Consider the following 25,913-nt stretch of genomic DNA (forward strand, 5'->3'; position numbering starts at 1 on the left):
ATACAAACAGACTTTGAATATGGCAATTTGAATAGTAATTTTATTGAATTAGATCTGTGCACGTCTTGATCTCATGGATTTTGCTTTGTTCTAGATCGGGAACAAACTGGACTTTCACACTTTCACTAAATCAGTCTGACTCAGTACAATCCTACAATTTGAGATCACCTGACCTGGGTAAATATGCTCTACCTTTCCACTTGTCACTAGCACTGTAAATATTTCAGATGTTCTCAACTGTCTTGAAGCTTTTGATTTTAGGAGTTCTGTGAAAGAAATTTTGACAGATGGAGGCCAGCATGCAGGATGTGCATTTGAGCAACCTTCAGTGTGGTTGTCAAACCATCAGGGGTAACGAGTATAATATTATTGCATATTGTTGCATTGGTTTGTAGTTCACTAGATCTGCAAACAACTTGTGATGCGGCAGGTACTGGAAACGAATCCATCCAAGTGTCTGGTGAAGCTCTTGGACAGCCTTTCTAATAGCCTTTTTAAAAATTTCATTATAATTAACAAAATGTGGACGAGGGCTTCAGGACCCTGGGACAATTGTGTGGCTCTAGCGCTGCACACCACTGAGTATAAATAGAGCAGTGTGGCAGAGTTAGAACACATTGCACTGTCTGGAAGCAAACAACAATATAGACTGAAAGATTCATGTGGACATGGACAGGTGAAGACGATAGATTAATCCCTACATAATGTAACTCTGAGACTGGCATATGTATGATTTCCATGCAGCATAGTATTAATATTACTGTATAATGAATAATATTACCGTGAGGTCTCAGACTGAAGACCGTTCTTCAGTTTGCCTTCTCCTCAGCCTGTCTTGAACCCAGGCTCATAGCGGTATTATACCACTTCGTTAAAAAAACTCATTGGCACTACTTAACTTTAAAATGTTATAATAGTTGACCCTCTGGTGTTGTTTGATTGGGGAGGGGAGGGCGGAAGGGACCGATAAGAGCTGGGCTGATGTGAACGTCGGACGTCGTCTGGAGCCACGTGATGAACAAATATCCAGCACAGCGAGAGTTAGGGAAAGTTCAGCAAGAAAAAACTTTCCCAGGAACTTGTGCTGAGGGTTTGGTGAGTAGCGACTAAAAGGGAGGTACACACAGCTGTATGGAGCAGTTCTCGCAGCTACACGAAAACAAACATCTCTGCAGGCTGGGAGTAAAGAGAGCATATTGACGGGAGAGAAACCAGCCGGAACCCCAGTTGTACAAAACAGAGAGAGGGCTGAACATCCTCACCGTAAATCTCAGAGGAGAGAAAGAATGAAAGTCTGTGCACCTGCCGGAGTCTGAACAAAAGCCACAGCACTGCAAGTGGGATTAGGCTGTTTGAAAAGCGAGCCCAGGTATCTTGTGTCCCGCTGTTTCATCCTTTTAGTTTCTGCATGAATATTTCATTGTGTCACTTCAAGAGTTACGTGCGGGAATGCGCTTTCGTTGAGTTGCTATAACAGCAAAGTATTAATTTAAACCAATAACTCTGGAATAAACTAATCCTGACAGATCATAGAAAAGACGAAGAGAGTGAATTCTCAACCAAGTCAAAAAAATGTGTATAAAAATAAGTTCCATACTTTGCAGCCGAGAATGGCCAGCTTTTAAAATAGTGTCACGTTCGGTACTTTTGACTATTTCATCTTCAGATTGAAACAACTTTGGTTGCAAGTTTGAACTGTAGCTGTTTCCATTTCTGAGGTCCGATGTCCGTGGTTTGAGGTGGGACAAAGATTGAGAGAGGCCAGGTTCAGAGTTGAGTCCTCACTGTACTTTTGCTGTGTGTGCTGTTTAATCCGGCTGGGAATTAATCATGGCCACGAATAGCCCAGTTATGCTTCACTGAGGTGTGTTCGGTGAAAGGGAAAGAGAAGAGAGCACATTGCGTGCGCTGTGGTCTTATATTCTCTTCTCATACAGGGTCAGGGCGTCACTCCGCGGTGGGTAAGATTATTCTTTATTTGAATGCAATTAAGATTTAAGCTAACACTTTGTGCCCGAGCTACAGGAGATCTCCCCCTTCTTTCAAATCATTTATTTTTCTTCAGCCACCTTTGTGAGTCTCCGACAGTCACCCATTTTCACCTTCCTTCCTCCAACCGTGAGCCTGGGTGAACCCTGCTTGGTGACCTGGCTGTCAGGGACAACTCCAGGCCACTTCCGAGCCGATAGGGAAAGACAGAGCCCGACCAGGAGCGAGTGGAATTCACTCGCGTGTTGAAGCGGGCTGCTTTCCGCGCCAGAAACCATTCCGACCCTGATAAGCATATCACTGCTGAAGCGATTCGACTACTCCTGTCTCTCATTTCCCAGAAGTTCTTTGACTGCTGAAAGGTTTATTCAGTTTTCAGACCAGTTTTCATGTTTCCAGGACAATGACATCCTTTGCAATCGAGCCTAGGTGTTGAAGATTGCAAAAAAAAATATTGAATCTGTGGTCTTAAACAGTTGCCGCTTTTTGAGGAGCTCCTACAGCTCTGGCCGGCTTCAGATTCTCAACCTGGGAAATCAGCCATGTCACAGAAGCTGGTTTGTTGTGGTTACCCGGGTTTCCTGGTGGTCAAACATCCCAGCAGCTGGATCTCGGTTCAGCCCGGACAGGTCAAACCGTCGTTACCATTCCTCATAACTTATCATCACAGCTTCCTTTGCATCAATTCGGTAACAAGGTGCATCCCTCTCCTTAGAGGAAAGCAGATTTGGAGATTTGAACAAGAGCTGTTTCCAGTTGCAAAGGGTTGGATAATATCGGGAAGGAGAAGCTGTTCCCAATAGCAACGGGTCAGTCACCTGAGGACACAGAAAACATATTAAGAAATCCCCTCAAAAAAGGCTAGGGGGAGATACGTGAACGTTTTTCACGCTGCATTGTTATGCTCTGGGATGTTTGTACCTGAGAGGGTGGTGGGAGGAGTTTCATTAGTCACTTTCCAAAGGAACTTTGGTTTATACTTAAGGATTTGGGTTGCTAAGCTAATGTCTTGTGCCACGATGGTAGTGTCCCTACTTCTGAGCCAGGAGGCTTGAATTCAAGTTGAAAAGTGTGACACTGGAAAAGCACAGCAGGTCAGGCAGCATCTGAAGAGTAGGAGAGTTGATGTTTCCGGCATAAGCCCTTCATCAGGAATGTTGGAACACATCTCCCCCTAGCCTTTTTTGAGGGGACTTTGGAGAGACTCTAACTCTCCAGCATCTGCAGTCCTCGCTTTTTCCTAGGACTGGAATCAAGTTCCATTTGCTTTAGAGGTATCAACTTTTCTGAACAGGTAGATTACAGGCGTCTGTAGGGGTGTTGGGTTGGGTCACCTGTTTGCATGCCAAAATGATGCTCCAAACTCCACGAAAAAAAATTGGATTTCTAAGCTTTTCAGATTTCGGAATTTTGAATAAAGGATTATGTACCTGTAATTGGTAGTCCTCAGCAGAAGCAAGTTAACTGAATGTCCTCATTAAGTGCTGCTTCTTTCTGCAAGATAGACTGAGGAGAGGAATAAAATGAGTGGTGTCTAGAAATGTCAAGGAGTTCAACAAATACCAAACCATAACACTAACAAAAGCCAATCAATCACATCAAATAGGCTGACACAGCCTCCCAGAAGCTGTCAATCCAAAACCAACCAGACAGCGTCAGTATTTACTGTGAAAAAGGATATGGAAGATATAGACTGTAGGGAAATAGATGGTGACATCTTGCAAAATGTCCAGATTACAGAGGAGAGTGCTGGATGTCTTGAAATGGTAAAAGGTGGATAAATCCCCAGGACCTGATCAGGCGTACCTGAGAACTCTGTGGGAAGCTAGAGAAGTGATTGCTGGGCCTCTTGCTGAGATATTTGTATCATCGATAGTCACAGGTGAGCTGCCAGAAGGCTGGAGGTTGGCAAACGTGGTGCCACTGTTTAAGGAGGGAGGTAAGGACAAGCCACGGAACTATAGACCAGTGAGCCTGACCTTGGTGGTGGGCAAGTTGTTAGAGGGAATCCTAAGGGACAGGATGTACATGTATTTGGAAAGGCAAGGACTGATTCGGGATAGTCAACACGACTTTGTGCGTGGGAAATCATGTCTCACAAACTTGATTGAGTTTTTTGATGAAGTAACAAAGAGGATTGATGAGGGCAGAGTAGTAGATGTGATCTATATGGACTTCAGTAAGGCATTCGACAAGGTTCCCCATGGGAGACTGATTAGCAAGGTTAGATCTCATGGAATACAGGGAGAACTAGCCATTTGGATACAGAACTGGCTCAAAGGTAGAAGACAGAGGATGGTGGTGGAGGGTTGTTTTTCAGACTGGAGGCCTGTGACCAGTGGAGTGCCACAAGGATCGGTGCTGGGCCCTCTACTTTTTGTCATTTACATAAATGATTTGGATGGGAGCATAAGGAGTACAGTTAGTAAGTTTGCAGATGATACCAAAATTGGAGGTGTAGTGGACAGCGAAGAGGGTTACCTCAGATTACAACAGGATCTTGACCAGATGGGCCAATGGGCTGAGAAGTGGCAGATGGAGTTTAATTCAGATAAATGCAAGGTGCTGCATTTTGGGAAAGCAAATCTTAGCAGGACTTATACACTTAATGGTAAGGTCCTAGGGAGTGTTGCTGAACAAAGAGAACTTGGAGTGCAGGTTCATAGTTCCTTGAAAGTGGGGTTGCAAGTAGGTAGGATAGTGAAGAAGGCTCTGGATTAGTGGTGCTGGAAGAGCACAGCAGTTCAGGCAGCATCCAAGTAGCTTCAAAATCGATGTTTCGGGCAAAAGCCCTTCATCATTTCAAAGCTACTTGGATGCTGCCTGAACTGCTGTGCTCTTCCAGCACCACTAATCCAGAATCTGGTTTCCAGCATCTGCAGTCATTGTTTTTATCTAGTGAAGAAGGTATTTGGTATGCTTTCCTTTATTGGTCAGAGTATTGAGTACAGGAGTTGGGAGGACATGTTGCAGCTGTACAGGACATTGGTTAGGCCACTGTTGGAATATTGCATGCAATTCTGGTCTCCTTCCTATCGGAAAGATGTTGTGAAACTTGAAAGGGTTCAGAAAAGATTTACAAGGATGTTGCCAGGGTTGGAGGATCTGAGCTACAGGTAGAGGCTGAACAGGCTGGGGCTGTTTTCCCTGGAGCGTCTGAGGCTGTGGGGTGACCTTATAGAGGTTTATAAAATTATGAGGGGCATGGATAGGATAAATAGGCAAAGTCTTTTCCCTGGGGTGGGGGAGTCCAGAACTAAAGGGCATAGGTTTAGGGTGAGAGGTGAAAGATATAAAAGAGTCCTAAGGGCAACGTTTTCACGCAGAGGGTGGTATGTGTATGGAATGAGCTGCCGGAGGATGTGGTGGAGGCTGGTACAATTGCAACATTTAAGAGGCATTTGGATGGGTATATGAATAGGAAGGGTTTGGAGGGATATGGGCCGGGTGCTGGCAAGTGGGACTAGATTGGGTTGGGATATCTGATCGGCATGGACAGGTTGGATCGAAGGGTCTGCTTCCATGTTGTACATCTCTATGACTCTATGACATGTGGAATCATAGTTACATTGGCATTGCTGTAACACAAATTATGGACTTGAAAAACATTCTTTCATCTGCAATGGAAAGGGAAAAAAAGTGCATAAAAAGTTAATAGTGAAATCCGAAGAATGGTGTTGTGAAATTAGTTGATTTATTAAGCAAATCATTTGAAAAAAACTGGTATTCTGCATCAAAATATGTGTTCTGTTCATCTTCAGCCACTTTGTGCCTCATTGATAAATAGCTGATTAGTTGCAAAAGAAAACAATGAATTTGGATTTTTGCAAGACCATCCAGACTGTGACTTTCCTGCACTCAGCCTCCTTCCCCCACTCCTCCCTTTAATTCATGACAGTACATTATTCAAGCTTTGCAGAAATACTGCAACCCATCCAACTATCCATCTTTCCACTCAGAGCCTTGCTTCTCTTCCAGTTGTCTCACTTTGTACTGCCATTCCTTTCTCTCTCACTCCCTCTCTCCCCACCTCCTGTCTACTAAGCAATTGACCCGGGCAATCTCCAAACACTCCAGCCTCTTCTGCTAATACTCCCATTCCACTCTGTCTATTCATGCTCATATCCTGTAGTGTGCCTCCAGGTGCCTCTAGCACCTACCCTCTCCCTTATTATTTGGATAATGTGATAAAACGTCATTCTCCACTTCTACCTCTTTCTCTTAACAAATTGCCGCTGATTCTAGCCCTTTCCTTGCTATTAACATGCTCCTTGTCTCCCCGTTACTGACATTCATTCTTATGTTATTCCTTTCACTGCCATCCATTTAGCACTTCTGTCTACTGCCCATTTCTCCAGTCTAATTTGAATCAGCTATTAATGCAATAGGCAGATCCTGCTGTCCTTCCTGCATCCTCCTGGTGTAATGGTTGTCTCACAGAGCTAACGGCTGTGTCTGTATCTCAGTGTGAGCACATACTTTTGGAATATTTCCTTGCAGCAAACTAGGGAGATGCTATTCTCTGGGCGTATGCTGTGGGGAGAGCAGAGCCTGTTGGGTTCCTTGTAGTCACTGGACTTGAAGGTGTGGGACTAGAAGTAATGAAGACCAACTGTACTTAGTCAACATCCTCTAATCGACTGACCAGGCCCCAAACTGTTTACTGTAATTGTGAAATACTACTGGCTGATTTTGTGCTGACATTCCATTTGTGATGGTAACATTAACGTGACACCTGTGTAAAGAAAAACAGCCCACTTGGAGGAGCGTAGGATTGTTGTTAACCTTTTAGCATATGCCAGGAGAATCATATGTTTTCAGATAAACATGTAAATCCATATCCCTGAAGAGTTTTAAAGAACAGATTTTGAAACTGAAAGAATTTAATGTTTGTGGATTTCCTTTAATAAGGAAAATATAAAAGTTCAGTTTGATACCTGCTATGTTCTTGATGCACACTTATACATTTTGTTCACTTGATTAATGATTTCAGGATAAAATTATTTGTAAATGTCTTTGAGGATTGTTTAAAACGAATGCACAGAATAAACAAAAAGTGTCTTTGTCTTTTCCTTAGCAACTTAGAATACTCCCATTGCAGGGTAAAAAGTTAATGAATTGTTGGTGGTGTCAGTAAAGGGAAGATTCAAGAAATCCTTATTCTTTTCATTGGGTCTTTGACAGCCAGATGAATGGACAAACACTGAATATCAGCAATTTCACAGTATAACAGTATCATCTGGAATATGAAATAATATAAATGAAGCTTGAATTCTTGATTTTATGGTTGAGTGGAGTGTATATAAGCAAGTTAAACAAAATGAGGACCTCAAACTCGATGGGACCAAATTTCACTTTTGTGGGATATGATCATTGCTGGCAAATTCAGCATTTATTCCCAATAAAGGTGGTGATCAGTTGCCTTCTTGAACACCCACAATCTGTGACAGGATTTAAGCTGTGTGACTCACTGACTGTGAGGGAGTGATGATGTTTTTCTACGTCAGGATGGATATGATGTGTAGGGAAACTTCCAGATGTTAGATTATGCATTTGCTACCCTTGTCTTTCCAGGACAAGGCCATGGGTTTGGAAGGTGTTGTTAAGGAAGCGTTTGTGATCTGGTTCACTGACTATAAGGTTGGTGGGTAAGGTGGGTTGTACAGGGTGGTTCCAGTTTTACTCATCACAGTTTTGGCTCCAAGGAAAATCACTCTTCATACAAGTAAACAGCTCCATTTAAGGAGCAAAAAAGCAACCTTTCTGTAAAGAATTTAGGTAAACAAAGCATATTAGGTGAAATTTAGGCTTTTTCAACACATTCACCATTTGAACAGTTGTTTATATCTTTCCAAACTTGGGATACAGATCTGTGAAAATCAGTCCTGACTTGTGCTGACTATATTGCGACACCAGACATTAGAAGATATTACATTGTGAATTAACAAGGATTTACTGTTCTGTACTAGTTTCATTCTTCTAGATTTTTGACAGGTTCATCCCACTGAAGAAAAGCAGAAAGGTGCAGAATCTTTAGCTTTGATTGGAAGTTGTTCCTTTTTTTCCTTATTCATGGGATTTGGCTTCACTGGGATATTCAGCATTCATTGTTCATCTTGAATTTGTCTTTGTGAAGATGGTCTGAGTACCCTACTATATATAACTATATGGCTTGCTAGACTACATCACAGTTTAAGAATCAACCATGTTACTGTGGATCTGGAGCATCACATAGAGGTCTGCCCATATTAAGTAAACGACAGTAGATACCTTTCTCTCAAGGACATTTGTGAACTGAACGGAACAGCATTCACATTAAAGATGATTGATGCGGTGGTAGGACACTGTTCTTTAATTAATGGCACAATGCCATAGCATGTACTGCAGAAGCAAGCGACTTTTTATTCAGGCCATTCATTAATGGAATATTCAAAAGGTTCCTTTGATTTTAGTCAGCAATTTCCTGTACAAGACAGAATTATTTTGAAATTGAAGGATTTCACTATTTTAATGATAAAATATGATTACAGTTTTACGACGAATAAAAACAAATGGAAATCTACACACTGCAACACATTTTAGTGGTTTCATAAGTATGCTGTAATTCTCTTATATACTGATTACTTATACTGTAATCCAAGTAAGTGCCTGATGCCCATGATAGTTTAAATAAAATATTTATTTAAAAAGTAGAGAGAAAATGATGGATCACTTCCAGTAATATGAATCATGCATGCAAAGTTTTTGAGGAAGGTAACTGTAACACCAGCACATTGGGCAAGACTACATAGGTTTTTTTTAAACAATGATAAAAATGCATCTTCTGGTACTTTAAATCTTTTTACCTGTAAATAGTTAGTATCAGTTATCACAAGTATATCTGAGAACTATCTGTATAATAACTGTTCAGCAGTGTTGGGGGGTGGAGGATTTTCCCAGGGAGAGTGAAGTGGGTCTGGTAGCATTCGGGCAGTTTAAAACCCCTGTCAGGTCATGATCCCAACATCATCCTACCCACGTCTGGGTTTCATCCAGGCAAGTTTGAAGGCAGATGATGACTTAGCCCCCAACATACAACTGTCAACATGCAACATGCAACGTAATAGGTAACTAAGTGCTGTTTTAACTCTTGAATCTAGTTTTAACGGTCAGGGCAGTTGTTTTCCAACTGTCAGATACTCACCAGAGTGACTGGAGTGAGTGCATAGTGGGGAAATCTTCTTCGGGGAAACCGACAAAAATGGGAAACATTCCATCAGAGCTTCAGTCATGACCAGATGAGAGGAGGCTTTTCAAGGCACTTTTCTGAGAAGATGCTTGACAATTGATTGCTGACTCATTGGAAAGTACTTTGCCTAGTTAATACTTTTCTGATCTTCATCTGCACTTCCCTGCTTCCAGTTTTGACCACAACATGGGATTGGCTAATTTCTCTATTTTGAACCCCTGAGGAGGAACAAGAGTAGTAAGTCCAAGATCAGCAATGCGAGCAGCTATCTCAGCTATAAACCACTATATGGGGCAGAGGAGAAGGACATTGAGATCCAGCCAGGTAAAATCCCTTATATATGTCTACAGGTTCACTCAGCATGTCTAAGCATCAGTAGTGGAAGAGGCTCAGGCTGTTGGGTTGGTTCACTGCTGACATCTGCAGTCTTTTGGAATAGGATCTTCTTCCCTGTGGGCCAGATAGACATGCGTCGTTGGAGAGGCTGTTCTCTTCTTCCTGTCTTGGGGGAATGTCACCAAACTGGAATGCAGCAGATCCCTCAGAAAGACCTCCATGTAAACTTGTAAGAACTCGGGAAGCAGTTTTCCCAGCTCTTCTCTCCAATACAGTGGCTGCTGGAACTGCAAACATTTGAGCTAAGGTAATCTCTGCTGGAGTTTCTTTTATTGCACGATCCTTCCTTTTATAGATCCAGTGTATTAGCCCACTTACTCTCCCTGAATGACCAGGGAACCCAAAGGCGGTGTGTTAATATGGCACAGTTAAAGAATCTTGGCTAAACCGATTCCTCATCTTTTGGATTCTCAACCAGTTACTGGTTCTACATTTTCTCCAAAGACTATGTTGGGAGTATTCCAACCCAAATTTGGCTTCAGAAGAAAGATATTGCCTGAGCATTTTTAAGGGTAGCACATTTCAGAGGGTTATGGAAAATCAAGTGACATGGCTTGATTTTCAGAAAGGGTTCAATAAACTTGTTTATGAAAAGTTGCTAATAAGATAGAAAACAGGGGGAATTCACAATAAAGTCTTGATGTACGTGAAGTGATGGAGTAATCACGACATGAGAACATCAGTTCCTGTCAGTGATTATCCTCCACATGAACAGTTGATTAATTCCATTGTGTAGAAAGAAAAACAGTGGGCATTTGTTAGGGAAGTGATGGTAGGAGTGAAGATGAGCTAAGTGATCCAGGGGTCACCACTAGTATGTTGATGTGTCATAGACATAGATGATGTGCATTTTGAAACTTCATGTGAAGCTGTCAACTTATACCTTAGAACCATTTCCACTCCTGGTCCTTTGAAATACTCCAGGGGTACAAATTTCTGCAACTAGATTTAAGAAACAGGAACTCACACCCACGTAGCATGGAGGGCCAGGCATGGAGCTGGAGAAAGAAGTAATAAGGAGAGGGTTAGGCAAGAAAAGAGTACCATCAGGGAAGGAAAGTTGAAAGATCCTGGCATGAAGGGAGCAAACAGATCAATCAAGAAACCTGCACAGCGAATCTGGAAATATATCAGTGATCTGTAGGCAGGAGAGATGAAATGTGTTAGTATAACTAAAGTTGAATGAAGTGAAAAGCAATAACTTGGACCAACGGTAAAAGACTGCCAATATAAACTAAGAGCACCAGGAGAAAGTGAGTGAAGCACTGGAGAGGTGAAAAAGGATTCACCTGAACCAGAATTGTGGAGTTATACTAAACGTCAGCATAAACTGTAAAAAAAGTGCCATCTTGAATTGAGGGAGGAGAACAAAATGAGAACAAAACAAACTTTAGTAAAAACAAATTGAACACGTATTGTGAGGATAGTCTGGTACAAAACAAAATACATTCTACCTATCAGTAAACTTTCCTCCTTTAGAAGCAGAGACAGGAAATGTTATCATGACGCATTAGCTGATAGTAAAGACCATTGAACAAGCATTTCGTTTGTTTTTAAATTAGAAGACGTAAGTTACATTCCAGTAAATAAAGAGTAACCTAGGGGCTAAGATGAGTGAGGAAGTTAAGGTAATTAATACCAGTTGAGAAAAGGTACTGGAGAAACCTGAAGTGACTAAAAGCTAGTAAATCCCCAGGACTTGATACAGTATATTCTCATGATCTAAAAGACTTAGCAACAAAGATAATGGATATATTGGCTATGATTTCCCAAAAGTTCATGAATTTAGAACAAAATTCAGCAGATTGGATATTAGAAAATGTAACAAGAAAGGACTGAGAGAGAAAATTATGTACCTCAGTCAGTCAGTTTGACATCAGTGTTCGGAAAATGATGGAATCCACTATTAAGGAAGTTGAGCAATGCAAAATCATAGTCTGATCAAAACAAGTCAGCATGCTTTTATGAAAGAGAAATTGTTTGATAAATGTCTTTTTTTAGCATGTATCTATTTGAATAGAGAGAAACAGTAGATGTAATAGATTTGGTTTTCAAAAGGCATTTTATAACTTGCCACATGAAAGATTCATACAGTTGATAAGGGCCTCATGGAGTTGGTGGTAATCTTATGGTATAATTTGAGGAATAAATAATAGGCAGGAAACAAAGCAAATAGTTAGCTGGGACATCTTTAAGATAACATGCTGTAAATAGAAAAAGCCCAGAATATTTTGTAAAATTTGTGAAATTTGTTCATATTTCTGTTCAGAGTGATTGAGTATACCCATACCAGAAACATGGTTAGCAAACAGGTACAATCAACAATTAGGAAAGCAAATGGCATGTTGGGTTTTAATGCAACACATTTGGAGTATAAGAATAAAGAAGTCTGCTTACAATAATTCACAGATTTGGTAAGACAGGAGCTCAAATATCATGAAGATTTAGTCTCCAAACTTAAGGAAGGATATAATTGCATTGAAGTCTGTGCAGACAAGGTTCATTGTATTGGAATCAGGGATGAGAGGGTTGTTCTATGATAACAAGTTGAATAAATTGAGCTTGTGCACTTTGGAGTTTAGAGGAATATAAAGTTATCTAATTGAAGCATGCACAATTATGAAAAGGCATTCAGCATTCAGATGAAAAATTTGTTCACCCAAAGGGTTGTTAATCTTTTGAAATTCTCTACCCTAGATGGTTATAGGTTTCCATTGTTGAACATATCTAAGTCTAAGAGAGAGGTTTTTGATCTCTTGGGAAGTCAAGGAATATGAGGAATGGATGAGAAAGTGGAGTTGAAACCAGGGTTAGTTCTAATCATATTAAATAGCTGAGCAGACTGAGCGGTCTGTATTATGACTTGTGTTCTCATGTTATTACTATTGAGCTTCCCAATGTTGTTGCTACATTTATGACCTCATTTTGTGCTGAAGGTGGGAATCAATAGCTTTGATTTTATTTAGGCTCTATATTTGGACTTTATCTCTACCTCCTGTATGGGGTCCTATCCTGGATTGAAATTGAACTGGCATTGCAGCTAGGACCATTCGTAATAATGGTAATTAATATGGCAAGGACATAGACTGTCTCTGTGACTGGGGCAAATGATGAAGCGGACTTTTGTAGTATGATGCTCTGTTTAATGTGGATAAATACAAATAGCACTCTGACTACAATTGTTATACATTAAACATCTATAAATTGTGTCATTAAAAGATGTTTGAAATAGTGCATTTTTGGGTTTGCTTCATGTAAATGTAAATTATACGAGTCAGCATCGCCCTTGCATCATGGTCAGAGGCAAGGTTTGGATGGAACTTTCAAAGAGTTTTAGATGGAGTCTGGAAAAAAGTGATTAATAGCAGATGAAATGCAATACAGCCAACTGCAATAGACAGAATATTTGTTTATTTTAGAGAGTAAACTAAGGTGAATTAAGTTGATGTCAACAAGAAGTAAAAACCTGTTGCTGAAGTATAAATATCCTGCCAATATTAAATAAAGGCAGAGGGCAAAACACAGCCCACTTCACAGACCTGCGAAGTCATCCACGATCATTTATATCTAGGGAAATGTTTTAAACCTGTTCATGGGACATGGGCTTCATTTATTACCATCTTTAACTGCCAAGAGGTCTGTTACGAGTGAACCATATTTCTATGGGTCTGGAGTCACATGTAGGCCAGATCAGATAAGGACAATGGAATTCCTTCCTAACAGACATGAATGACCCACATTTTTTTTAACATGGTTACCATTTAGTGGCTTCTTTTATTCCAGATTTTTATTGAATTCAAATTCACCAAATACCATGGTGGGATTTGAACCTATGTCCCACATGGATTCTGGATTACTAGTCCAGTGAAATTAACCACCATATCATCATCTTCCCCCTAACAACCAAGGGGTAGCTCAGTGGTTAGCACTGCTGGCTCACAGCAGCAAGGACCCAGGTTTGATTCTCTTCATGTTTGCATGGGTTTCCTCTGGGTGCTCTGGTTTCCTCCCACAGTCCAAAAGTGTGCAAGGTAGGTGAATTGGCCATGCTAAATTGCCCATAGTGTTCAGGGATGTGTAGGTTAGGTGCATCAGTTGGGGGAAATATAGAGTAATAGGGTAGGGGAATGGTTTTGTGTGGGATACTAATCGGAGGGTCGATGTAGACTTGTTGGGGCAAATGGCCTATTTCCACATTGTCGGGATTCTATGATTTTAAGTTAGGTGAAGGTAGAGCCAGTTTGAGGTGAATCACTCCAAACAGTGTAACTAGCCTGCTTGTGAGAAGGATAAACCTTATGATTACCTACTGCAAATTACTGGACACCTGCTGCTGGTTCACAGCTGGAGCTGCAATGTAGCATGGAGTTGTTTGGCACTGTATGTGAAGAATTTGGCTTTTACAACCAGCACAAAGAAAATGGAGGTAAGGTACCAGCCTATTCCAGGAGGGCCTTCTGTCAAGCCTCAGGTTACAGTCCATGACCAGAACCCATCAGTAAAGGATAAGTGCATTTATTTTAGTTGCCCACTTTTGACCCATTCAACATTAACAATAAGACACAGGCAAGACTTCAAACATCAATCAGGAATGAAGAGCAGAATGTCTGCTTTTGTTAATAGACAATAGGTCTGCCCACTGAGCTCTCTGCAGGCAAGATTTGGCGTCATGTCAATAAACTCAACCACTTTCTCTTGAGGTGCCTTCAGAAGCTCCTGAAGATTGGGTGGCAGAACAAAGTACCAAAATCTGAGGTGCTTATTCAAACTGGCATGCCAACCATTCACACCATAATGAGAAAATTGCAACTGAGAAAGGCTAATTATGAAACCAGAATACTGATATTTGCTTGTCTTCAATATAGGGATCAAGTCTGGGTTGTACTTATCATTGTCAAAACTACACAAGGTCTGCCAGTTGTGAGAGAAGATCACTGCATCTGGCACAACCAAATAAGAAATGATGCACTATCCTTTGCAGCAAGCACCTAGCAGAGGCAGGGAAAGGAGAGGAAGTCCCCAGCTCAGAACTTGTCCCAGATTTCAAATCATCTTCTGTATCCTGACCTATTTGCAGCAGATCTGAGTACAGATTGGGCTCAGCAGTCACTTATGTTCTAACTGGAGCCTTACTGGAGCCCAGATAATGAGATTGGCCAACTTCATCCCAAAGGATCTTTTGTGTTCATCTACTATCTACAACTGCCATCCATGGGAAAGGAAAAGTATTACTTAAATGAAAAATGAATACATGTCCACTGATAAACCACACAGAAGTCATAGCATGCCTCAAATGAGTTTCCTTGTGGAATTATGCAGAGTTTTTCTTAGACTAAACACCCCATGTATATGTATATATATATTATTTTTAAATTAATTTTTAGCTCTTTTGTTTCTTTTCACTTTATCGATGATTTGAATAAATGTACTAATATCAATCATTTGCGTTCAGGCTGTTTCATTCATTAAATTCATTGGGGTCGCATGGTGGCTCAGTGTTAGCACTGCTGCCTTATAGCACCAGGGATCTGGGTTTAATTCCAGCCTCAGGTAACTATCTATGTGGAGTTTATGCATTCTCCCCTTGTCTACATGAGTTTCCTCTGACAGTCCAAGGATGTACTAGTTAGGTGGATTGGCCATGCTAAATTGCCCCTGGTGTCCAGAGATATGTGGGCTAGATGGGCTAACCATGGGAAATACAGGGTTACAGGGAGAGGGTCTGGGTGGAATGCTTTTCAGACGGGGAAGTTTGGCCTAATTCCACACTGTAAGGATTCTATGAAATCAAAAAGGTATAATTTAACTATAATAAGTAACATCCACAGCTTCTTTTGTAAAGTCATTCACTTTTAATAAGAGATTCATGTCAACCTACTTTGAGTGTCTTAACCACCTGAAGCGATAATACAGTTGCACTACAAAATATTTGTTTTAAGAATTATTCCCATAGTCCGTTAGACCCTCAAATCAAAAGAGCTGCAGAATATGTAAGCTGTGCAAGTAGTTGAATATGTGGAATTCACGGTCAGTGATGTATTATTAAATATAAAATATTCTCCCTGCTTCTGAGCTTATCAAAGCACATTTGTACAGTAAAAATTCATTGCCTATCAAGAAAGTTGGGTAATCTCATCCTTTATGCAATAATTAACTACAATCAAGTCAAACCACATTTGTCATAACAAGCTTTAACAACAAAAAGAGCTGGAAGGTGCTAATGATGAAAAAAATATATCTGGTCACAAAATGGTATATTTACAGCTGAAAATAAAGATATCAAAGTTCATGAAAGTTGAGAAGAATCTCTTTGTGCAGAGAACTGTGACCAGGCTGGGCTCTGTAATTGGTGCCATCTGAAATTACGCAATTGTGAATCATGCAGCAATGATAAGGTGGTTGAATAGAAATTAAAGGATTTTAACCATACAAAAGGAAGTTGAAGCAATTATGTAAAATGGGCAAGTAAGATCTGCAATCTGAGGACTTTGTTTCATCTACAGTTAATAAACAAGTTTGTTTATTCATAGAAATATTATCAAAATAATTTTAGTGGCACATTAGTAGTTAATGGTAGTCAGAAAATGATGTTTTTCTTTCACTTAAATATAATAAAATAGGTAAGGCAACCTCTACATTTTGTTATTGACTCTTTTATGTTTAGATCTGAGCCAAAAGAGGGGATTTTAATATTGAGTATTGCATGGTTGCAAGTATACATCAAAGACTGCTTGTCAACAATGCCTATAAGCCTGCAGACTTCCAGAGCTAACTGATTATTCTTCATCCCATCACTCTTTGTGTCTGAACTTAACTCAGTAATCTAACATTCTCTATCTGTGCCGATTTCTGATGATGATGCCCACTTACCATATTAGTATTTAGATCCGCATGTCTTGCCCATTCATAGCTGCTGAAAGGGCAACGTTCCTTTGAATCTGGATTCATGTGTAGGCCAGATCACAAGTGGATGGCAGATTTCCTTCCTAAAAGGACAGAGGAAAGACCAGAGGTTATTGGTGCTGATGATGCTGGGGGGCTGTGTGCCAAAGTTAGGCTCACAACTTGGAATGGTATTCCAGAAGAAAAAAAGGTCACAACTGCAGACCAGGCCACTGGCCCCAGGTCTGGAAATTAGAGTAGATTAGCCGTACAGTATGGAAACAGGCCCTTCACCCAACAAGTCCACACTGACCCTCCGAAGAGTAATCCACCCACACACATTACCTTCTGACTAAAGGACCTAACACTATGGGCAATTTAGCATGGCCAATTCACCTGACCTGCACATCTTTGGTCTGTGGGAGGAAACCGGAGTATCCGGAGGAAACCCATGCAGAATATGGGAAGAATGTGCAAACTCCACACAGTCGCCCGAGGCTGAAATCAAATTGGTTCCCTGGTGCTGTGAGGCAGCAGTGCTAACAATTGAGCCACCGTGCCACCCACAAAAACATCACTCTCAAAAACAGATTTCCACCTGATATAAGGTATCTTTCTTGTTGACAGGCTTCCTCAGTCTCTCTGATACAATAGCCAATGCCAGCTCTTGATCTTTAACAATGAGAAAGCCAAGATTGCCCATATTATTTCATTCCTAAACATACTTTGGGCATGGAAATGTTGTTACTGAACATGATCTGTGACTTGACATGGGATTTCAAGGTTTGTTCCAAACTTAACAGGATAGAAACCAAGCATTCTGGATGCTTGTCACCTCTTATGTTACCTCTGTTACCTATGAATTAAGTTAGGTATCTACTGGGGTGGATTTCAAGAATATTTACCATGCTGTGTACCACCATTTTGGCTGTCAGTACATTGACAAGTTTGATTTGACATTGCTGTAACAGATTATTTTCAGTTATAGTGAGCTCCAAGGAGGCTGCCAAAAGGCTCAACTAATATGTTGTTACATTTTTCTCATTTGTCATCAGACCACTCTTTTTTCATTAATTGCAACAAGATGGTTATGCCTGGATTGCCAAACAAACAATTTGGGCACTTTCCATGTCATATACATTGGGTACAAATAGACAAAATTTAGTTAAGGTATCCTAGCATTTATTACTGTGCAATATGTTCTTTCAATAATGAATGTATGATTTGTACGATTACTTTGATGTTTAGCTCAAAATTTAAGGTGGCACATTGATGCCATACATTGATTTTGGCCATAGTTCCACAAAATCCATTTTAAATAGTGTTCAAATAAATCAGGAACGTAAAATCGACTAAGATTCAATTAATAGACAGTTTACAGATACTTGCTGCATTCTGTTCTGGGCATTATTCACCAATCTCTTAAGTGTGGAATGTTGGTCTTTATGATTTGCATACACCATTGATGATAATGTGGCTCAGATGGAGTTACGTTAATCTGAGCCACCAACTTTAGAATTCCAGCTGCAGCATCAGGTATTTGTTTTTTATTCCTGCTGTCAGGAAATGCCTGTCCTCCCAAGGGAGAGTGATACAAAAGATGAATAGAGAAGTGGAAAGGAGAAAAAATGAATAATCCAGATAATTAGCTTAACTGGTGACTTTTGTTTGACAAATGGTAATTCATAACATTTATGTTATATCCTTGCTAAAATAAAACAGGCAGCAGTACCATCAGAAACACCAGAAAATATAATACTTATGGTTGAATGGGTGCATTAAATATACACCACCAGTTACTTTTAATCATCAAAGCTACTGCTGAGTGTTTTTGAGCTTTGAAGAAATGGTTTTAGTGACTTTTGCATACATTGTCAGCATTTGATAACTTTGAAGGTATTGTGATATCAAAAAGATATGTTTTTGGTGCATCTTTAAAATGTTTTCAGCCACTTTCCATATGACAAATGGATATTTTTTAAAGTAGACATACTCTTGTTCGTATTTTTGTTCTTTTTGTTGACAACACAACATGTAGAGACAGAGCTCATAATTCTGCATAGCTATCATTTTTACAGTTAGTCATTTGAAGAGACAATAGCCCTTTTGTTTGTCTTTGCTGAAATATCAAATATCTGAAACACCCACCCGAATACTGGCTAATCCTAAAACTAGGCATTTGTGATATTATAAAACAGGAACAAATTTAAATGATTCTGTGTACAAGATAACTATAGCCAGCAGTTTATTAGTTTGAAAATAAATAAACCACATTTCCACTGAAAGCTGTCTGTCACTTTTGCAGAATATCTTGTAATAAATTTGAAAAGAAAATTTTTCATTCTCTCAACCTTGCCAAAATATAGTTTTATAAAATTAAATTCAGCACAGCAAGCTTACTCCTGGCTTGCATCATATCTGTTTTGATAATTCAACTTTCCATCAAAACAGTTCTGAGACGCCGACATTCTTTCTTCATAGAAGATTCCTCCACTGCTGTATTTAACAGGACCTTTGTCCATGTGTGCCATGTTTCTTACATTTCTGACTTATCCTTTCTCCTCCTCCTGGAACCATGCGAGGGTTCCTGTTTTCGTCACCTTACAGGCATCAGCCTCTCTTCAATAGACCTTTTCGGTTATTTCTGCCACCTGCACCTTGCCAAATACATTTTCCCTCTTTTTAGCATTCCATTGTTCCCTCCAATAATACCCTGGTTCACCTCTCAGACATCCACAATACCCAACCACTTCGCTTCCCACAGTAGCCTCCCATACAAACACAGGAGATGTAGAACCTGACTTTTTCCCTCCTGTCTCCCTCACTGTTCAAAGCTCCAAACACTCCTTTCATGTGAAGCAGTGATTTCTAAGTGCTTTCTTTGATGTAGCTTATTTTAATTATTGCTCATAATGCAGTCTCCTGTACACTGGGGGAGCAAATGCAAATTGGGTGACTGTTTTTTGGATCTCTTCCGTTCAGTTGCAAGTGTGACTCCATGTTGTTAGTAGCTCATCTTTTTAATTCTTCACCTTGGTTTCGAACTGACATTTCCATCCTGGACTACTGCACTATTCCAATGATGCTCAAGAAACAGTATCTTATCTTTCAACTGGGCAGTTTACAGTCTACCAGAGTCAACACAGTTCAGCAATTTCAAATCATGATCTCAGTGCTCATTTTGTTTCATGGTCTTTGCATGTTACAATTTCCTGCTTATTGTTTGCTTTTAGCCAGCAGCAGAAGCAGTCGTGCATCTACTCCAGCTCCATCTTTTCCTTTTTTTGTTTTAACTTTGTCCTATCACTATCCTTGGCCCTGGAAGACTAATTGTGCTGTCTTTCTCTGTTTCACAGGCCTTCCTTTTATTCCTTGTCTCATCACCTCTTACATAAATCTATTAATTTTCTAATTTTTCACGGTTTGATGATAAGACAGAGATCTGAAATGTTAACTCTGTTTTTTCTTTCCACAGGTGCTGCAATAGCCTAATGAGTATATCTTCTTTCAGATTTTTAGCATCCAAGTGTTCTGCTTCCCAGAAATTCTATCTAAGATGTTTCCCAGTGGTTAAAAGTGAATTTGTTACATTTACATCAGTCAGCAGAATGTGGTGCTACCCTACCATCAGATTAGCATTTCATGAATGTTATCACACAGGTGTTAATTTTTTTGAGCTAGCCTTTCAAATTGTAGGTGTTTAAAGTGATTAGCATTACTAACCAAAGTCTGTGTTCTTTCAACAGCAAAGCACTATTCATCATGGTAACAGTGCCAATACTAGTCATTTTCCTTTGCTCCATCAAGCACGTAATGCTGCTTAAGGCAGAATGGCGACAGACAAGAATACCTGCTATTTTGCCTCATGATACCGTGACACTGGAGAAAGCTCATTTTCAGGGTAAAGCAAAACTAGAAGTAACCTCTCCATGTGAATTAGAGTGTCATAAAAGAGCACCCCTACCAACGTATGAAGATCTAAAAGAATATTTGTCTTTTGAAACTCTGTACTTGAATGGAAGCAGAACCCTCACAAGTGTAAACATCTATAGTTTCAATTCTGTCAATTTGCTAAACAAACAACATTACAGCAGTGGTCGAAGAACGAAAAGGCAGGTCTTTGGCTTGGATGGTAGATTCAGCATCTTGGCAAAAAACTTTCTGTTGAACTACCCTTTCTCAACATCAGTGAAAATTTCCACAGGTTGCACTGGGATTCTCGTAGCAGAGAAGCATGTTCTAACTGCTGCCCACTGTATTCATGATGGTAAGAACTACGTGAAGGGTGCGCAAAGGTTGAAAGTTGGATTTTTAAAGCAGAAACAAAAAGCCACAAATCAAACCAACTCAATCTTTCCAGAAAAACCTAGGCTCCATTGGATACGAGTAAAACGGACACATGTCCCAAAGGGATGGATCAAAGGTTCAGCAAATGAAATCGGCATGGATTATGACTATGCACTACTGGAATTGAAAAGACCTCACAAGAAACCCTTTATGAAAATAGGAGTTACTCCACCTCGGGGAAGGATGCCTGGTGGTAGGATTCACTTTTCTGGTTTTGATAATGACCGTCCAGGAGATCTTGTTTATCGTTTCTGCTTGGTCAAAGATGAAACTTATGACCTTTTGTATCAGCATTGTGATGCTCAGCCAGGAGCTAGTGGTTCAGGTGTTTACATTCGAATGTGGAAAAGGCAAAGTCGGAAGTGGGAGCGAAAAGTGATTGGCATATTCTCAGGGCATCAGTGGGTGGACAAGAATGGCATGCAGCAGGATTACAATGTGGCTGTTCGGATCACTCCTCTGAAATATGCACAGATTTGTTTCTGGATCAAAGGAAATTATGTTGACTGTAGAGATGGATGAAGGTTTTAATTTGATATTTTTAAAACTGCACTGTGTAAGCTGGTAAGCTTTCGTATCCAAGAGACATTCAACTTAATGTACTGTGGATACATGTCATGTGACCGCAATGCAAGGACAAAATATTGCAATAGTGCTCAATTAAAAATATAGAAAAAAAGATTTTAAAATGCTTTGTAACTGCATTATTGTGGCACATTGAATTTAAAAAGATAGCAACCCTCTCATAACTTCCTTTTGCTGCATTTTGGAATACCTTTAAAACATGTGTTTAATGTTGCAACCATTTCTTTTCTCCCGGCCATAAATGTTTAAATATTTTAAACAGCCAGTCTAATAAGATAGCATAAAATGCCTTTTGGTGTCTTGATTTACAATGCTATTTGAACATGTTGCAGCACTTAAAGTGAATTTTCAAATGAGTTTGTTATGTCAAAAGGCCATGTTTTGCAAAACTGAGTCACTGCATTTAATATGGAAACTATCTTACCAGACAGATGTTTGCACAGCAAGTGTGGAGATTCTTCTGTCCCCTTTATAAGACTGTAAATTTTGAGTATGGAAGTATGGAAGCAGTTGCTTAAAAATATTTTCAGACATAGTAAGGCTGGTCGCAAATGTCAGAGCTACTCACAGAATTGCATTTTTCCTTTTTATTTTAGCCATGGACCAGAACTCGAAAGCAAGTTATTAACAACAGTTATGTAGGGATGTGACATAATGTGTAAGTTAGTAGTACATCTAATACAGTGCTAATACAGTTATACAGAACCTGTCCTTGACTCTAATAGAGTCAAACAGCATGGAAACAGACCAGTCTAACTAGTCCATACTGACCATGTTCCTAAACTAAACTACTCCCACTTGCCTGCATCTGGCCCATATCCCTCCAAACCTTTCCTATTCATGTACTTTTCCAAATGTCTTTTAAATGTTATAATTGTACTTGCATCCAGCATTTCCTCCAGCAATTCATTCTATATACTAACCACTCTCTGTCTAAAGGAGTTTGCCCTCATGTCCTTTTTAAAACTTTCTCCTGTCACCTTAAAAATCTGTTTCCTAATTTTGAATTCCCCCACGCTAGGGAAAAAACCCTTGCTATTCACCATATCAATGCCCCTCATGATTTTATAAACCTCTATAAAGTCACCCCTCAACCTACCATGATTCAGTGAAAAAACTCACTGGATATCCAGCCTATTTTTTATAACTCAAACCCATCATTCCCAGCAACAAACTGGTAGATATTTTCTGAACCCTCTGTAATTTAATAATATCCTTCCTATAGCAGTGCAAAATTGAACTTTTAAAATTTTATGGAGTTTGCACATTCTCCCCGTGTCTGCGTGGGTTTCCTCCGGATGCTCCAGTTTCCTCCCACAGTCCAAAGATGTGCAGGTCAGGTGAATTGGCCATGTTAAATTGCCTGTAGTGTCAGGTGCATTAATCAGAGGGAGATGGGTCTGGGTGAGTTGCTCTTCGAAGGGTCAGTGTGGACTTATTGGGCCGAATGGCCTGTTTCCACACTATAAGGAATCTAATCTAATCTAAACTTTCACAATGATAAAAGAATGAAAGCTTCATTAATATTAACAGGAACATTAAGTAAAATAGCTATCAAATTAGTCACAATTCAAGGTTGTCTTCATGTTTTATCGGTCCATTTCTATCACATACGAGTTCCTGATGAGGTCAGCATGAATTTCCCTGATGGTGTAATGGTGGTTTGTTTGAATACCTGCAGTCCATATGGCAAAGGTACTCCAGCAATGCTGTTCGATATTGCGTTCTAAGAATTTACCCCAGTGACAATTAAATAACTACAGTGTGTCTAATTCAGAATGATGATTTGACTTGGAGGAAAGTTTGGAAGTGGCACTGTTCCTATGTACTTTCTGTCCTTGTTCTCTAGTTGGTAAAAATCACGTGTTCAGAAAGTGTTGCTGAAGAAACCTTGATAAGTTTCTGTATCATTTTGATCATACACCCTGAATTGCTTGTAGTGCATGAGCTGCTAATCAAGTGAACTGCTGTGTTGCGGATAATATTGAACCTTTTGGGTGCTCTTGCAGACGTGCTAGCCAATTAAATTTTGTTAAGTACTTCTTGGCACAAGATCTTCTTATTTTTATGTATTCCGTTTCTTGAGCCTTCTTTTCTAAAAAATTGAATATTTTATGAGTGGCCAATTAACTCCCCATTGGGGTTACCCTTAAAGAACATGTTTTGTCCTCAATCTGATGGCAGATCTTTCCTGCTTTCCACATAATATCTGTGGAATGACTTGGGAAGAGCTATATTCATTTTATCCCTGCAACTCACATTATTATCATGTCATGCTATCTCTTTATCTTATTTAGATATGTTTTATTTTTAATGTCATATTCCCAGGTATGTTTACTAGTGCAAAGTTTTTTGAACAAAGTAATGCTATAATCTTTCTTGAAAATAGCTGTGATTATCAATAACATTGTTTGCATAAATATGCAACTCATATTCAAAGTCCATTTGGGATGTTGAAGAAAACTCCAACAGTCAGTGCTCCAGTTTTAACATTTTGAAATTGCTAAACATTTAGTGAAAGCCTCTTGGTGTTGTTCTACTATATGTTGATCAGTTTTGGAATTATTATCATTCATGAATATTTTGAAATGATTTTCTGTATCATAATTTTCATAAGCATACTCAAAAGTTTACACAGTATTTTGTAATGCTCACTATTGTAGCATACATTGTAACAACTTGTAATGAAACTTCCCAAGGTGTTTCACAGAAAGGCTAGGAAACAAATTTGGCACTGAGCCACAGAAGGACCTGTTGGATCAGGAGACTAAAGTTCGGTCATAGAGGTCGATTTTAACATGTGTTCTGGAAGTGGAAAGTCAGAGAGAGTAAAAAATGGTAGGAAGGACATTCCAGGCTTTGGGGTGTAGTCAACTAAAATCATAGCAACCAATGCTAACTGAAATCATAGCAACAGCTGCTTTTTAAAACATCCATTTTGTTTTAAAATCCCATTTTAATTCATTCACATTCCTTATTCCTTCTTATCACTTTAAGGTGGCTGACTGCTAGAGTGGTGTTCCAACTTACAGAGTCACAGAATTCCCAATGTCAGTGTATTAGTGGAGATGAAGAGGCAGGATCCAGTCTGAATCCAGAGAGAAGAAGATTAAGAATCTTTTAGTGCAGGAAATCTCACTTTGTTTCAGTTTGACATTTCAAGCTGTATGACTCCTTAATCCAGTGCGAATTAAAAGTTCCCTGTGGTCTCTGGAATCTTAATTTTTATTTATAATCTACAATTAATTTTACATACTTTTGCAGTAATGTGTGCTGTCATTCACATTATCTTACATTTAAAATGCTGGTAGAAAAACTCTAGCTGTAAACAGTTAAAGATCTCTCCTAAATTTAATCCAGATACTATAAACGATTGCTCACTATATTAATCAGACAGTTGTGACTTGCTGTTAAGATGAGCAGCTGCAGGTTAGGAGCAGTCTTGTCGGTAAATCACAATGCATAACAATTAGTTTTTGGACTCTGGGGTAGGATTATTCAATGGAAATGTGTTTGTGATGTACCGGAGATTATTCATTGAATAGTTGGGACATGTCAACAGAGATTATTTTAATAAGTCTTTCCTGGTCCGACAATATCCTGTCTCTGCTGCAGTGACGTGTACAACTGAGTATCACTCCAGTTTTGAGCGAGCACTGACATGTTTAAATTTGCTGATATGGATCAGCATGTTTGAGCTGAGCAAACAAAGTAAAAAAAAGTACAATGGATCACCAACAGTGTTCCACCTGTGATTTGACAAATTCAGGTTATAACTTGAGTATCACCACTCCCTCGAAGTTCTTTGCAGTTACATTAACGATGCCATTAATGACTGATCCCACCAGATATTTAATTGTGTTTGCTTACCTTAACTTGAACTTGAAACTGTAATAATTTGGAGTAAAGATCTTGATACTACACCAGCTGAACTCCATAGGATTTGGATTGAATATTACTCAAAAGGAAATAAACAAGTTGTTGTTGGCTATCAATGACAACAAAACAAAAAAAAATGACCATGTATTATTGGTTGCATTTGGACAAGATACAGTACTGAATGTGAACATGTACATAAAATTCTGTGTGAATATTTAAAACAATTTGTTTCAATACTTGGTGCGTCTTAAAGTGATGGTCTCAGTATGTGATGTGTGAAATGTCTGAAATTTTAGTTTACACCACAACATTAACATAGGGTGCAATGTATCACAGTTTTGTTGTCAATTTTCTTACAGTGCCAACTTAGTAGAAATTTCAGTGGTGAAGTATCCAGTTGCATTTGTATCAATCTGAATGTAAACTTACCAGTATCAATTTTGTACAGAATGATCAAAATTGTTTTATTCACATTTTAAAAAACCTTGTTAAAATGTACTGTGCTGCACTGAGCATTGTTTTTAATATCTTGTGGCTACTCTATTTTGTTGGGGCTTTGATGCAGACAATTTCTAATGCAATGTATGTCAACATATTACTCAATAAA

At 39.4% G+C, this 25,913-nt stretch overlaps 1 protein-coding gene across 5 annotated transcripts; it reads left to right on the forward strand.

The window, feature by feature from the left end:
* Positions 1 to 632: 632 nt before the first annotated feature.
* Positions 633 to 25,913, forward strand: LOC140481486 (serine protease 23-like). Of its 5 annotated transcripts, none has more exons than XM_072577747.1 (2): positions 633 to 676; positions 20,242 to 25,913. In XM_072577747.1, the coding sequence occupies exons 1-2, from the start codon at positions 669 to 671 to the stop codon at positions 21,362 to 21,364; spliced, it is 1,131 nt and encodes a 376-aa protein (XP_072433848.1). In that variant the 5' UTR covers positions 633 to 668; the 3' UTR covers positions 21,365 to 25,913. The 5 variants fall into 5 exon arrangements, with proteins under 5 accessions (XP_072433848.1, XP_072433849.1, XP_072433850.1 ...); XM_072577748.1 differs by lacking the exon at positions 633 to 676 and adding an exon at positions 996 to 1,369; XM_072577749.1 differs by lacking the exon at positions 633 to 676 and adding an exon at positions 1,642 to 1,961.

Source organism: Chiloscyllium punctatum, chromosome 9, assembly GCF_047496795.1.
Source record: "Chiloscyllium punctatum isolate Juve2018m chromosome 9, sChiPun1.3, whole genome shotgun sequence".
In the NCBI taxonomy this organism is placed as follows: Eukaryota; Metazoa; Chordata; class Chondrichthyes; order Orectolobiformes; family Hemiscylliidae; genus Chiloscyllium; species Chiloscyllium punctatum.